The following is a 15,368-nucleotide window of genomic DNA, read 5'->3' on the forward strand; positions in this document are numbered from 1 at the left end:
ACCAAAAATTTTTTTTACAAGGATGGAAAAATACAATCATTGAACTGAGAAAACAAAAAATAATCATATAATTTATAATTTTTTTTTAGTTAATGTAAGACAATTAAGGTGTGTGAATTTCATTGAAGTTTCAAACGAAAAAGGTGCAAGAATCTACCTAGCCAAAAAACTTTTCATAGAGAAATGTTTCAACAACCCACAAAATTATGCTGAGGCTCAGAAAATATTTAGAACTGAATGTTGAGTCATTTTTTGACACCAATTTCAGATTCAACGTTTGCAGTTAGAATCTCCTTTTCGCAATGATGTTACCATAAGTAGAAGGTGTAGAAAAATATATCTCTTATGTTTTTTTTGTGATATAAACAAAAAAAAAATCGAACGTGCATAAAATAATCGTATATAAAACACTGAAACAAAAACAAACAAATAAACAAACAAACAGATAACAAGATTCTTTATAAAATAAAATAATTGACCCTGAGTTTTTTAACGACAAAAATCGATATTGTATCTCTAAATTTTTATGTAAATCAATAATTTTGTATAAATAAAAAAAGTACAAAAAAAACAACAAACAAACATTAAACAAAAGGAATCATTGTCCCCATTTTTTTTGTTTTATAGAAAAATAAATATTATAGCCAAAACTTGATAACGAAAAAAAAACCCACTTTTTATTCTGATAGAAATTTTGTTGAAAAGTCTTGAACAAATAAATCAATCGAGTTATACGAAAAGGCAAGCCTGAACTTAATAGTTAGAGAGTTGTGAAAGATTTCGATCAATATCGTGCGACTCTGTTCATAGCTTTAAAATAGTTCTCAATCTATCAGCATAAAAATATTTTGCTTTAAAACGACAGTGAAAAAAATTTACGTTGGTATAATAAATTTGTACATGCTAGTATTCTTTTAAGTATAATATCTGCTTTATAACATACATAATATAGGTCTTGATACTTTGAAGACTTGGTCCTAATAACAAGGAATAATAAAAGTACCCAGTCTACAAATTTTTCTTTTTTTGTAGTTACTTTACTGTTCTTATAGTTTTTACTAGATGCTTATAAAAAAATCTTACAGATAAGTAAGGCAAAAGACCCTTTACACTGCTTTTTCATCACAGTGTGAAAAGAACCTAAAACCTTTTATTTCTTTATAAAGCCAGTTTTCTCCAAAGGAAACTTTATCTCGGAAAAGCTTTTTTAGAAGAATGAAGAAAAGATTTACTGAAAAGCGCAAGGGTGATGTGTGTGATGCAAAACAAAACAAAAACAAAAAACTATAACAAGAGGCTCCTGGGCCTTTCTGACCCTTTTCGAACAAAAGTACTGGTAAAAGGACATCAAACCATCAGCAGGCAGTGAGAGAGTCAGATTTTTCAAAGGTTTAGCCTCAAAAATGTACTCCATTCCCAGGCTAAACCATTGAAAGAAAAAGTCAAAAAAAAAAGTTTGAACATCTATTTTAATAGAATATTAGAAGTATAGAGCTATTTCATTCATACTAGATAGGAAAAAGATTATAAATTTCAAAACGTTTCATCAGTGAATTCTCAAAAGAATATAAAATTTCTTTAGGTCTGTTGTTAGCTTTCCGGTTACTAAGGCGGATATAAAACAAAGACTGATGCTAAACAGACTGACTTTTATGAAGTAATTAACATACCAATATTGAATTGTATAATATAGAAAGGCCTTTCCTTCTTACAAACCGGTTTAGTTTAGGAAAAGAGGATATTTCTTAGTAATACAGTGGTAGGTAGTTTGCAAAAAAGAATATTCCTGAAAAAAAGACAAAAACACTACTAACGCCTAAAATAAAAACTAAAACGAAAAAAAAAAAATCAAATTCTTCATTGAAAAACATAAATTTTGATTTTACATATAGAAAAATAAACTATGAAAAAAAAAGGGACGAGTGATGTAACTTGTGACCAGCACGAAATATTTCTTTGTAAACAATAAATAAAACTGTAATTATCATAAAAGCGAAAAAAAACCTTCAAAACAACTTGAAGTCCTCTGTGAAAAAAAGTACAACCCCTTTGTCAATATACACTTTTTTTTATAAGAACCAGTAAAATTTTGCTGAGGCTCAGCTGTTCTTATTTTTTTTGGCACTTTAAGCCTCGAATTTGTTCTTACCCTGTTCTTATTTATAATTGAGGTATTTTAGGCACTTTACCCAATTTCTACTACTTTGACCTCTAAATTGATTGAAGTTGAGTAATTTCAGGCTCATCATTGATCTTATTTTTGGTGATTTTGAGCCTCATTGTTCTTATAAAAAAAGTGTATAGTTAATAAACTCTATACAACAAAGGCAATCTTTTATTCACAGATGAACTTACCTTTTGTTATTATTGATATAAAACAATAAAAGATAGAATTTTATAAAAATCAAAACAACGACAAAAAAAATGAAAGTTTTATAATGAAATGTGCGAATGTGCATAAGAGCGGACGAGCAGTGAAGCGGAAAGAAGCATCATGCACAGAGTAGTTTAAAAGATGGATAGTAAAAGCATGTCTGTATTCATTTCGAATTCGATCGTTTGATGTTGTTATGCATTTTGTGTAATTTTCAAAGGATAAAAATAGGTTTTCAAATAATTAAAAAAGAAAAACGAAAAAACTCAGAGAAGACCCACTAAAACCACGAAAAATTTATTTTCAAGTAATCAAAATGAAAATTAACCCCAATTTTTTGAAAGATTCGTTCGCAGTAACAATGAAAGTAACAACAAAAAAGTAAAACAAACAAACACATATCATATAAACACAATAAAATAGTGAGCCCGTTACTTCCAAATCACCTATCAGAATATAATAGCCAGCTTTCACACGAAGGTACTGGGGAAAAGGTTGAATAATGATAATCATAATAACAATAACGATAATTTTCAAGTCACTAACTTTTTGGTAACAAAAATTAGTCTATTGTTGATGATAAAGGGTAATAAACACATTTTTAATAATAGCAATAATAATAACACTTTGTTTTTTTATAAGTAAGAAAGCCTATCTATGAATACTCTTTTTTGAATAGATTAATTTTTTTAGATAATAGTAACTTTTCTCGTTGTCATAGTGTAGTTCAGTAACCGATTCTTCTTATTAATAACAAGGGTTGGGTTTTGGAGGGTCAAATTCAATCCATCATCCAACTTCCATCTTTTTTGTCCTTCATCAATCAAACATTTAAAACACACAAACAAAAACATGATAAGCCAAAACCATCCGTAGACTAGGTGACAGCAAGCAGATCAAGCCAAGTTTCAAAAACCAAAACAGAAAAACGAGACCAGCCACTCTTTTTTCGACACATTTTTTTATCGAGAAAATGATTGGCTACCAGGTCCAGGTTGTGGTGTGCTAGCTGGAGCGAACGGAGTAACACCAGAGGGGACACTGTTATGAGTAGCAATAGCTGCTCCATAATTTGGTGCGTAAGCGGCAGCCGGTGTTGCACCTCCAGCCCCACTACCACCACCTGAGGAGTAATCACTGTACGAAGAAGGACTTACTGCGCTGGGAGATTGTGCATATCCACCAACCTGACTTCCGCTAGCAGCTGCCATATGGTAGGGAGGTCTGAGAGGATATCGACCACTAATTGAGAGCTCTAATGGGGATGAAAGAAAAAGGTTTTTGCATTATATCTTATATTGCTAAAAACTGTTAGTTTACTTGTACTATATATTATAGTTTGTATTATAGTTGTATGCGAGTCCAATTTTTCTGATAAAATGGAGACTGAATATTTGTAAATCTATATAGAAACAATAAACTGAGAAATACATGAAAATAGCTCAGCAACACTAGATATAAAGGTAAGCTTACCAGCCATGCCAGCATACATTGGTGCCATATATGAATAATTATCTAGCCCTTGCTGCCCTCGAGAAGATACACCATATCCAGAAGATTCGAGGGAGGCTGTAAAAGAAAAACAGGAAAACATTTTACAACTCCAGATCTTCATTTTAATTTTGTTAAAATAAAATGAAAATATGAGACAAGAAAAACATGTTACGAGATGTTTTCAAATAAGAATTATAGTGTGATAGTTTGGAATTTGAAAGTGTTCCACTTGTAGTGCAGCAAGATCATAAAATATAGTGCATACCCACTGAACCCGTGCTACCACTAGGGGAAGGCTCATACGGAGGGTGATTCTCATAGTATCCTTGAGAGTTCATTCCATGACCTGAACAAAAAAGGTGTTGTGTGGGTGACAAAAGTTAACTTTTTTCGTTATGTAGAAATAGATGAAAGCCATGTGATCTGATGTGACAAAGCAAAAAAAGGGTGCATTGCATGGTTTTAAGAAAATCAAAATTCTTTTTCCAAAGAAAAGGAGCAAGAAAAATGTAGAGTGTAGTTCCATACAAAATATAGCAATTACCTCCAACATATCTAGGGTATCCTTGGGGGTTGTAAAACCCTCCACCTGACCTCATAAAGGGTGATGGTGGACCTAAAAATAACAAGGAGCATGTAAAATCTCACATTCAATGACGTTTAGTAAGTAAATATGACAGAACATAACAATCTATGTGCAGACCACAATTCCTAGGCAACTTAATTGATTAATCCTCTTAATTAATCTTATTCTAGCAAAACAATATTTGATGGACATGATTGGAATTCCTTTAGCTTCCGATTTTTGAAAGTTGTGCATAAAAGTCAAGGAAAATGTCTTAGAATTATTCTTAGAAACGCCCATAAAATGAGCAAAGTCACTTTTCTATAATTACAATATTGTTGTTTCATTAATTACTTTGTAATTGCCCATCATCGCTTCCTTCTGAATGTCCTTTTTGGTGTTGGATTTGAACTGTTTTGACCTCGACCTGCACATGGGTGGAAGGAAGAAGTTCCAAAATTGTTTAAAAGATCTTAAAAACAAAAAATCAGCCACCCAAAATCAATAAAATTGCATTTTTCTGACTTGCAGCTACTCCTATCTTTTGTAATTCACAAGATTTTGAGTTATTGTAGAAGTTTGATATCAAGTGTGAATTGGGAAAGCATTTTAATAAGAATCCTCCCAAATCTCAGATATTTGTCATTTAATTTCATGCAACATCAAAGAAAAAAAAATCATCATAATTTTATAAAAAAACAAAAACCATTACTGTTTTATTATTTATTCGATGGTATCTTTCTTTAGTAGCAGCAATCACACATTCAGGAGTTTCAAATAAAACAAAGGAGAATCCTAAAAAATACCAATAAATAACAGTTTTAACAGTCATCTCAAGACTGGTCAGTTTTTTAAATCAGCTTGATATGCTTCTAAAGCTGTCTAAAGAATTCTTTTTACAATTTTTACCATAATTAGCTTTCAGAATAAAAAAGATAAAAGAATTTCAACAAACCTAAGATTCTGTTCATTATAATAACTAAACTTTGGATAACAATTAGGAAAATTAGTCCTTCGATTTTAAAAGCATGACACAAAAGATTTTTTCAAACCAGAGGGTCATTCTTTATAGACCTCAAATTTTGTTGAAAAACTTATTTGAAAGCCTACCTCTTGCTCTTTGTGTATTCTGGTCTTTAGGTATTTTGACTTCAAGGACCTAAAAAATAAAAAGTGTTCTTAACAGCCTTTGAAATTTTATATGCATTTGTTACGAATCTGTATTTGTAATAGCCAAAAATGCAATTAAAACTCATAAAAATGCAAGGAGGCTTCAGTAAAACTCATTTCATTTCTTTTGAAAATAATGAGACACTTTTTCGCATTTCCAGACAAATAACAACAAAATAATAAAATGTACCGTTCCATAATCCTTGAAGTAGTTTTCTAAGTCTGATTCTGTAGTTCCTTGCGCCACTCCCCCAACAAAAATTTTACAATCTGGATTTCGATCAGCACGATTTGAAGAAACCCCCTGAGAAAAATAATAAGACTTAATTTCGTTTTTATCGAATCTAATCAAAACGGCCCAATTTTATTCAATTATTTTCCGAAAGATATGCACACGAATTCAATAGACTTGAGTATTTTATACCAAGGTTCACACATCTAGTACAAAGTGTCAAATTGTTATTCTTTTTGACAGGATCTATCATCGAGTCATGGGTAATTGAGTGCACTGTGCAGGTGCACATCCATCACAGACAACTGAGCAGTTATTTACCATTGCACGGAGAATCTGGCTTTGATTTGGTCCTTTAGGCACAGCTCTTTTGGCATCAACCTGATTTGTAAAATAACTTGTCAATGTCAAATTTGTCAATATAATACAGTGGCACTTCTTTAAAATTAGATAGAATTAAAAAAAAAAGATACAGAATTTACAGAGCTCTATTTCATTACAACTTTGAAGTGCGATAAGTATTAAAAAAGTTAATTGAACAACTGAAACCAGCTGAAACTACATCTTCATGTTTTTTGTGTTTCCAATTCTAGACGGGCTTTAAGGTTAGCACTGCAGAATGGCGACCTGCATTAACATTAAAGTTATGAGAGAAAATGAGAAGATTGATGAATAAGTAATAGTTTACTTACAACTTTTCCATTTATACTGTGTTTTTGAGAGGCAGCAAGAACTTTGTTCACTGCCAATTGATCTTGGAAAGTAACGAAACAAAATCCTCTAATGATAGAAAAATACGTAATCAATTAAATGATGCAAAAGATTCTCAACTTTATATGTCAGTCAGGAAGATTGTCACCAAAGTGGCATGAAACTACTTATATATAAACTTCATAGTGGAACTAAATCAATTTTGGGACAAAGAATTTAAGAAAATTCAAGATAAGGCAATTACTTTTTTATTTTCTGGTTTACGGAATCGCCGACGTTTTTTTTGGCAAAAATAAAATAAAAATAAAATTGAAATTCATAGAAATTTTATTTATTTTTGCACTTCTGATTCTGTTTAATCTACCATGAAATGGATTTTTTTAGAAAACTTCATTTTATAAGAGCAGGAAAGGAAGATAAAAGGGTATAAAAACAGTTATCTCTTTTTCCCAATATGCTTCCTCCAATGGCGCTCAACACAATTTTCCAGCTGAAAAACTTTCTTTGATTTTCTGCTGTGTATGTAAGTTTCCTCAAAACACATTTTATTTTCTCCAACATTAAAGTTTGAAAACAACAATTTTATTTTTATTTTTTTCCATCCTCCGCCCCAAAAGATCATCTCCAAATGTCCGTAAACCAGAAAATAAAAAAGTACTTGCCTAAGTAGGCAAAGAAAACATTTAAACAGATTATTATAAAATGGGTGAAATAATTCATGCATTCATTTTCTAAGTGGAATTTGTTATTTTGGTACATTTTGAAAGAATTATTCGGTTTAAATTGTACGATGGTACTTCAGAAATATTACCTGGAGCGCCCTGTTACATTATCTACCATTATAATTACATCTGAAACAGCTCCATAAGTTGAAAAATATTCAGTGATGGTATCTAAAATGAAAAAGAGGTAACATGGTTTAGTCTTTTTTTAATTTTGGAATAATAGTGCTTTGATAAGAAAAAGCAAAGAAAAAACATATATTTTTATATTTTTCAATGATTTTTCTAATTCGTTTTGCATAGGTCTACACACAAACACACTCAAAATTGGCTAAACAATTGGTTGAAACAATTTAATAAGTAAAAATATACCAAAAAACTTCTAAATCTGCCAGGCGCACCACAAAAAAGTTTGACATTTAGATTTCACTTTTTTCAAGTTCTGTAACATCTTAGGTATCTAGAAATATAAACAAATATTCATACCTCTTGATGCATCAGGAGGTATTCCACCGACAAAGATTTTGCTGTAAAATGAGAAATTTTGAATGATTGTTTCAATAACTTTTGATTCAGATGGTTTTTCCAGTCTCCCCTTAAACAGGGAATTATTCATATCTATTTCTTCCCCCTCATTTTGGAATTCCATTTGTACTGAACCCTTATTTCCCCCCTTAGATCTTGTTCTATTTTTCTAAAGTACCCCTTAGATTTTTTGCTTTCGAGAATGTGATTTTGTCTTAAATATTAAAGATTGGAACATGGATTTTTTAAAGTCGTGTGAATCATATAGAGATGGCTGTACTAACGCACGTTGTAATAAAAATTTGTGATAACACCTGAGGCAATTCAAAATAAAGGGAAATTTCCAAAAACGTTTAGACAATAAATGGTAAAGTTTTAGTTATAAAAATATAGGTGTAGCTGGCTGATATGCCTGGAAAATCAGTTAGGGGAAACATTCAAATATTTTTTTGGGGCAATGGTTTTTTAATTTTTTTTTATATCATCAATTTCTATTTTTCTTTTCATAGCCGATCAAAACATTCGATTACTACATATTTCAAAATGGGTTGGTTAAAAAGTCAATTGATTATTCTTGATACCCATGATAAGCATGTAAAATAAGTTTGCATCTGATTTAACTAATAGTATCTAGTACGTAAGAGGTCCATTATCGAATTTCACAAAAATAAATGTGGCCCTCAAATTTTTGCTGGTGGTCCTCAAATTTTTGCTGATATCAGCTATAACGTCTTTTTTCAAGCAATCTTCCGCAAAAACTTTTATTGGCTTCATTTTCGGATATAGGTTGCATAGTGTCCTCCACCCCCTTTATAAAGGGGGGGGGAAATCAATTTTCCAGTTTTGAATGGGTGAGGGGGGAAAATGAAAATTTGAATAGTAAAGGGGGGAAAAAAAGAGGGGGGAAAACATCGATAGTTGGCAAATTTGGTGGGGGGAAGTGTGAAATCACTTCAATTTTATCTCAGCAACCAAGGTCAGTCCACATGATATCATGTGATTAGATCATGATTGAAAATTAACCAATTTTCGTTCTACTTTGTCTAGTATTCCTTTTGCAGCAAAATTTTACGTCTGTGTCAGGTTGAAATTTGAGAAATTTATACGGGTATATGGGGGGGGGGGATGATATTTTCAGAATTTTCTGGGGGGAAAGCAAAAAAGAGGGGGGAAACTAAAAAACTGAAAAGTCATAGGGGGAAAAAAAAGAGGGGGGAGATTTAAAAAAATCAAGAATTTGGTGGGGGGAACAAACCCTGGAGGACACTATGGGTTGTAATGTTTTTCTAAATGGGTATGGAAAATGCTTCCCAACAGTATATAACATAAGATTCTTTGCCGCAAAAGACTCAAGTCCTCATTTTTTTGGGTCTCAGATTTAAATCCATTTTTGACCCCTAAACTACAATTGTGCTAAGTCTCATACTTTTAGGCCTTTATGCACCATTTGTACACAACTAGACTGTACTATATTATTTTCTAATTTTCTTGTTTAAAGCTGTGTATATTTTTAGATTATATAGCTGAAACTATTATTGTAGCAGTCATTGTCTCAAAAAATTCTATCAAAAAATTGTCTTTTTATGTTTTTCTTAGAGGGATCCCTTTTTTTTAAATCATAAGACTTACTTCTGAACCACGTGAAAAGGAGCTTCCCAAAGTATTATCTTTCAAAACTTTCTTCCCTTAATGGAGAACTTTAATTTGATCCTCACCCGGATTGCACAAATTTCAAATGAAAAAATCTGAAAGTTTTTGTGCAAATTTAAAATTAGAACCAAGAGAACCAAGTTGTCAACATCAAATAAAAAATCATTGAAATTTTGTTTTTAGATCAACTTGATTAATTCTTTATGCACGTTTTCTCAATCAGGCAGTTATTTAGTATGTAACTTCAAAATTCATTGTTTTTTGTCAAATTTTACTGCAGCAAGGAAAGATGCAATATGCCAATATGCAAGAAACTGCAGGAGAACTAAGGGCAAAAATTTCTTTATTCTTATTTTTTGAAAAAGTGCAGGTCTAATTGAATAAAAACATTGCAAAAAGAAAATGTTTAAAATCTTTTATATTAATTGAGTTATCAATGCTTTTTTTAAATTTCTCTTTATTTGAAAGAAAGAGGGTTTCGTGACCTCGTCATTGGACTTTTATTTTGATAGAGAAACTGTTTTATAGACAAAATTTGTAAAAAGAAGATGTTTTATAGCAAATTATAATTTGGATGTACATAGACGTAGAGAAGTTTTAAGAAAAATGTAATTAGAAGAGCAAACTTGAAAGATATGCAATTGTGTCAAGCTTTTGGATGTACAAATAAATCAGAACTTAAATGCCTAAATGATTTTATCAAGGAATTTTTCAAAATCTTGTTTAGCAAACGAATCTGTTCATTTCGAAAGTCCAATGATGACTTCACATGCGCAAATCTTTAAAGAAAAAAATTGAATAATTTTAATAAATATAAAAATCTGAATACTAATGTATCAACTACTAACCAACAAAACTTGATTTACAAGCGGGAATATCTAACCAAAAGACGTTTAAGAGATTGAACAGTCAACTTGATTTTTATGATGAACCATATAGATGAACCCATAGTCTGCGGCAGGGTCAGAAAAATATTTTTTATCACCTGGCCGGTTTCCAGAAACACTACATTTTTTATTTTCGCCTGAGTTTAATAAGGTTTTTTAATATAAAATAGCTCATTTTCATCCAAAGTTTCCTTATTTCCAAAAAAAATATAGTATAAGACCCCCTTTAAATCAGTCAATCATTTTCTGGAGCAAAGGGTACGCAGAGTGATTCTAGCTTAACGATTGTGCCTCTAATCATCAATGTAGTATAGGTTGTTTGGGAGAGCGCAACGATCTATTGACTAAGGTCTGCATATTGAATTACTTCAGCCATTTGGGCCGGAAATCATTTGCTCTGTATTACGGAAATAAAACCCTAATACTTTATAGCATGTCGCACAGGAAGATTATAGCGTGCTAATTCGGGAGATTGTTGGCTTGCCAATTTGAATAAAACTTATTTATAGGCAATAGTTATCATAATTTAGGTTGCAGTAATTAGTTATGCAATAGATTGTCGCATTCTCCTAGAGGACTATTCAATTATCAATATCCTTTTATTTTCATTTTTGGAACTTTTGCTTACACATGTGTCTAAATCCTGTAAATTTTATATGGAGAGTTAGGACTATACTGTTGTACATAATATTTTCACCCCTTGAGTCAAAGGTCTATAATCTGAAAAATGGCTGATTGAGGGTGAAAATGATGTCTATCTATCTATCTATCTATTATGGTTGAGTCACAGGAGGCTCTGGGAGCCCATTTTCCCAACTATAGATGCTTTGAGTAAGCATCCCGTCAGCACCTTGAACTGACTACCCAATTCCCCTCACATGGCATGGGTTGACCCGGGCGAAGGTTTGTTCACTTGCCAAGTGAACCGTTGTGAGTGGGAATCGAACCTTGATCGCCTGTACAGGAATCAAGGTTGATGTCCACTATACCACAACGCCTCTGTCACATGAAATTGGTCTACAAGTGGCCCCTAAATATTTGTTTGGGAAAACAGGAGGGTTCCATTCAAAGGCCTTTAAATAACTAATTACTCCACCATAAATAACCTGTTACCTAGGGACAAGGTAATTTATCCTGTTTGTACTGGCTCAAAAAAGTAATGTATGCTAGAGTAATTTGTTATTTAAGCCTGTCACCTTCTCCCAAAAGTTGGTCTAATGTTGACATCTCTGTTCTAATTCCGACACCCTTCTTCAGTGCGTCACAAAGTGCAATATTACAATCGCACGGAAGCTCTTCAAAACACCAGCTTTTTCAAGTTTTGTCTCGATTACCCAAACGCTGCAATCTGGCGTAGGCTTATAGCTCAAGACTAGAACCCCTAATACGAGACATTTGGCTCAAAATCGTTTAATTACTCAGTGGAAATACGCAACTTTCGGAAGTTTAATTTTTTTTTTGGTTGTGCCTAATTTTAAAAATAACAAAGATGAAAAGTTACCATTGATCCTGCGAGTAAAAAGCGGTATTCCAACTAGTCTATGAAAATGTGCTTGCGCGCAGCCAATAGAATATCTTGCAAATTAATATATGCATAAAACTGACAAATTCCTTTCTTTTTATTCTTAGGTGACGTCACCATCGATTCTGACTTGATAGTAAGAACAATAGAACCAAATTTGGTAATGTTAGGGTAGGGCGTCAACAGCCATTTCTTGGGCAAAGTCAAAAAATTCAAGATGTAGTGTTTTTTTATGAAAATTTAACCTATTGTGAGGCATTCTGCACAATTTTTAAGGTCAGAAGTCCAAAATTGGCCGAAACCCCCTTGGGGGTACTGATTCGCACTACAGGCAAAAATTGGAAAAAATGGCATTTTCTGGACTTTTCAGGCCTGTAAATTTGTCAAAACTATTGCAAATCTTATTTTTTTCATTTGCTATACTAAACTTTATGAAGAAACAACCAAATAATCATATTGGGTTGAAAATTGTGCCCATTGGAACCCTAAACGAGCCGTTTTAAGCCAATTTTGGGTAGCAAAATGCTTTTTAAGGCCAATTTTGCAAGTTCATAAACTTTAAACTGATTAATTCACATGTCTGAAATTTTCAGAGATGGAAGTCTTCAATAAAGTCTTTAAGCAAAATGAATTTCAAGTTGTTCACTTTTTTCAAAAATCGCTTTTTAGCAAAAACAAATTATATTTATCAAAAAATAGCATTTTTTAAGGCAAGCTTCTACAAACTGAGTTTAAATGCTGACAGAAATTTTTTTTGCAGTGATAGTATTCCGGAGATACTCCAGGAAAATCAAAATCATTTGGGTCTCGGATGCGTCTATGTCCGCCATTTTGGAAATAAAATCCCTGCTAAGAGCCATTTTTCAGGCAAAAACCCAAATTTGGACTGAAAAAATCTCTAAAATGACAATAGACGTGGGCCCGAATTTTCTTGCAGTGATAGTATTCTGGAAATATATACTGCAGGAAAATCAAAGTCATCTGGGTTTGGCATTTGGGTATATCCCCTATTTTGGAATTGAAATTTAAAGTTTATGTACTTGCAAAATTGGCCTTAAAAAGCATTTTGCTACCCAAAATTGGCTTAAAACAGCTCGTTTAGGGTTCCAATGGGCACAATTTTCAACCCAATATGATTATTTTGCTATTTCTTCATAAAATTTAGTACAGCAAATGAAAAAAATAAGATTTGAAATAGTTTTGACAAATTTACAGGCCTGAAAAGGCCAGAAAATGCCATTTTTTCCAATTTTTGCCTGTAGTGCGAATCAGTACCCCCAGGGGGGTTCGGCCAATTTTGGACTTCTGACGTTAAAAATTGCGCAGAATGCCTCACAATAGGTTAAATTTTCATAAAAAAAACACTACATCTTGAATTTTCTGACTTTGACATTTGACGCCCCACCCTAGTAATGTATAATTATTACAAACAGCCAAGAAAATTTGTGTGACGCAAAAATTGTGCGTTAAACGAAGCACTAGAAAAATGCCCACTGAAAATTGAAACTAGGAATTTATTGAATATTTCACTAATGAAGCATCACACGTTTTGTTTTTTGTACTTATTTATTATAAATTCATAGTTTTTAAATACAATTTTTTTAAACTCAACGGACAATTTAAGTGAATTGAAGATAATTGGGTGGATATTGGGCGGACAGGGGTGCTTTTTTTGAGCTCCAACCCTAACCCTAACTGATAATAACCCAATTCCTAGCCGAGCCAATCTGATACGTAACAACACCCAAACCACACCCATACCCTACCAGGTCACCTGCAGGTCCTGACACTATTCCTGCATGCCAGATCTGAAAAATAGATATATGACTTTCGCTTATGAAGAAGCCTTCACCTTGGGACTATCTGACAAAACATGGGACGGCAATAATTTGGCCACCATTTCTGTGAACCATAGTGTCCTCCTGGGTTGGTTCCCCCCACTAAAAATCCAATTTTTTCTCCATTCTCCCCTCTTTTCTTTCCCCCACCATATTTCAAAATTTTTCGGTTCCCCCCTCTTTTTTGAATTTCCCCAGCTATTTGAAGATTTTGCGGTTCCCCCATATGGTTATCATAAAAATGCCTTAAATCAAATTTGAAATTTTGGGAAAGCTTGAAAATATAGCCTTGAAAGTGCTGGGAAAATGAAATTGTATTGAAAAGTTGGTTTATTTAAAAAGGTTTGCTGATTTTATTGCTTAAACAGGTTTTGCAATAAGATAACCTTGAGATCAGTGAAGTTCCCCCAGTCAAAATTTCCTAAATTTATGGTTTTCCCCCCTCTTTATTTCCCCCCAGCAAATTTCAAATTTTTCATTTTCCCCCATACTTTAAAAATAGGGCCAAAATCAGAATCCCCCCCCCTTTATAAAGGGGGGGGAGGACACTATGTGAACCTCCAAAGTCATTCGATTTGAGTATTAAAAAAAACATGATTTTTCTTTCGCATTGAGTAGGTTTTTAGATCGAAATATGAAAAAAATCCATAGTGGAACACACGCGAATCGGGCGATAGATGGTTAGGCGACGGGCACTCTCTAATTTTCCAACCAGCGTCCAGTCATTTTGAATGAAAACAAAAATGTTAAAAAGGGCGCCCTATCAGTAAAAGTGTTCATGACATGCTATAACAGAAAGTATTATGATTGATAAACTTGGTGGAGTTAGTTATCAAAACAAATTTGTTGTCAAAGAGATTAAACAGCAAGTGAAAATACAGGCCAGATATTATCAACACAGTCCCCATGTTTCGACCAATCATCCCAAGTTAGAGCAGTTGACTTTTGATTTAACCTTGTATTTTAATGACCAGCCAGATACTTCATTTGAGGGCTATGCAAGTTTCCCTCTACTGATGCAAGTTACCCGGCTTCATGGTATGCCCTTGAGCTAGACTAGGGACACACCCCCTTTTCTAAAGTCAAGTCATCCAACACATAAAGGTACTAAAAGTTCTGTACCAAACACCATCACAACTGTTTATAGAAGTATTGATCTTGAAATATTTCGCTTAAACTTCCTTTAAAATATAGACACACGAAAAGATTGGGAACACTTGGGAACATTTCTAAAATATATAGCGAAAGAAACATTATATCTTGTGATACACACATTTGTAAGCAAAGTTACATAAGCTTTATATAAGTAATTTAGCATGTCAGATACCTGGCAACAATGTAGGGTAACGTGAAAATATAATAGTATCAATAGAAAAATCAAAGTCAACTTTCATTATTGCAAAAAAAAGGTGAAAATATTCGAGAAGGAAAAAGTTTTTACCCAGCATCGTCGACAATGTTGTTGTTGTTATGGTATTGTTGATTCCCAACGTAAAAGGGTACTTGTGAAAATGTGGGAATCATAATTGTAGTAAGTGTTTATACCATTTTATGTAATAATTTCCAAAAGTTTCTCTCCAAGATTTTCCCCTCAGCTCTGCCTGGAGGTTTCTGCCAATAAAGGATTCGCTGAGAAGTTTTTCATTTGCACCCAACTAGCTATCATACCAAAAAGTTA

General features: G+C 32.7%; 1 protein-coding gene across 2 annotated transcripts; it reads right to left on the reverse strand.

Moving 5' to 3' along the window:
- Nucleotides 1-2,954: 2,954 nt before the first annotated feature.
- LOC136819892 (heterogeneous nuclear ribonucleoprotein D-like) lies at nt 2,955-15,304 on the reverse strand. 2 transcript variants are annotated; one of them, XM_067076129.1, is made up of 13 exons: nt 15,132-15,304; nt 7,755-7,795; nt 7,358-7,439; nt 6,528-6,615; nt 6,157-6,216; nt 5,794-5,907; nt 5,544-5,592; nt 5,146-5,228; nt 4,788-4,860; nt 4,413-4,484; nt 4,134-4,214; nt 3,848-3,943; nt 2,955-3,629 (listed from the first exon to the last, which is right to left on the reverse strand). In XM_067076129.1, exons 1-13 carry the CDS (start codon nt 15,212-15,214, stop codon nt 3,337-3,339), a joined length of 1,215 nt encoding a protein of 404 aa, XP_066932230.1. In that variant the 5' UTR covers nt 15,215-15,304; the 3' UTR covers nt 2,955-3,336. The 2 variants fall into 2 exon arrangements, with proteins under 2 accessions (XP_066932230.1, XP_066932231.1); XM_067076130.1 differs by lacking the exon at nt 4,134-4,214 and having other exon boundaries at nt 3,250-3,629.
- Nucleotides 15,305-15,368: the final 64 nt, after the last annotated feature.

Source organism: Clytia hemisphaerica, unplaced genomic scaffold, assembly GCF_902728285.1.
Source record: "Clytia hemisphaerica strain Z4C2 unplaced genomic scaffold, Clytia hemisphaerica genome assembly, whole genome shotgun sequence".
Taxonomy (NCBI): domain Eukaryota; kingdom Metazoa; phylum Cnidaria; class Hydrozoa; order Leptothecata; family Clytiidae; genus Clytia; species Clytia hemisphaerica.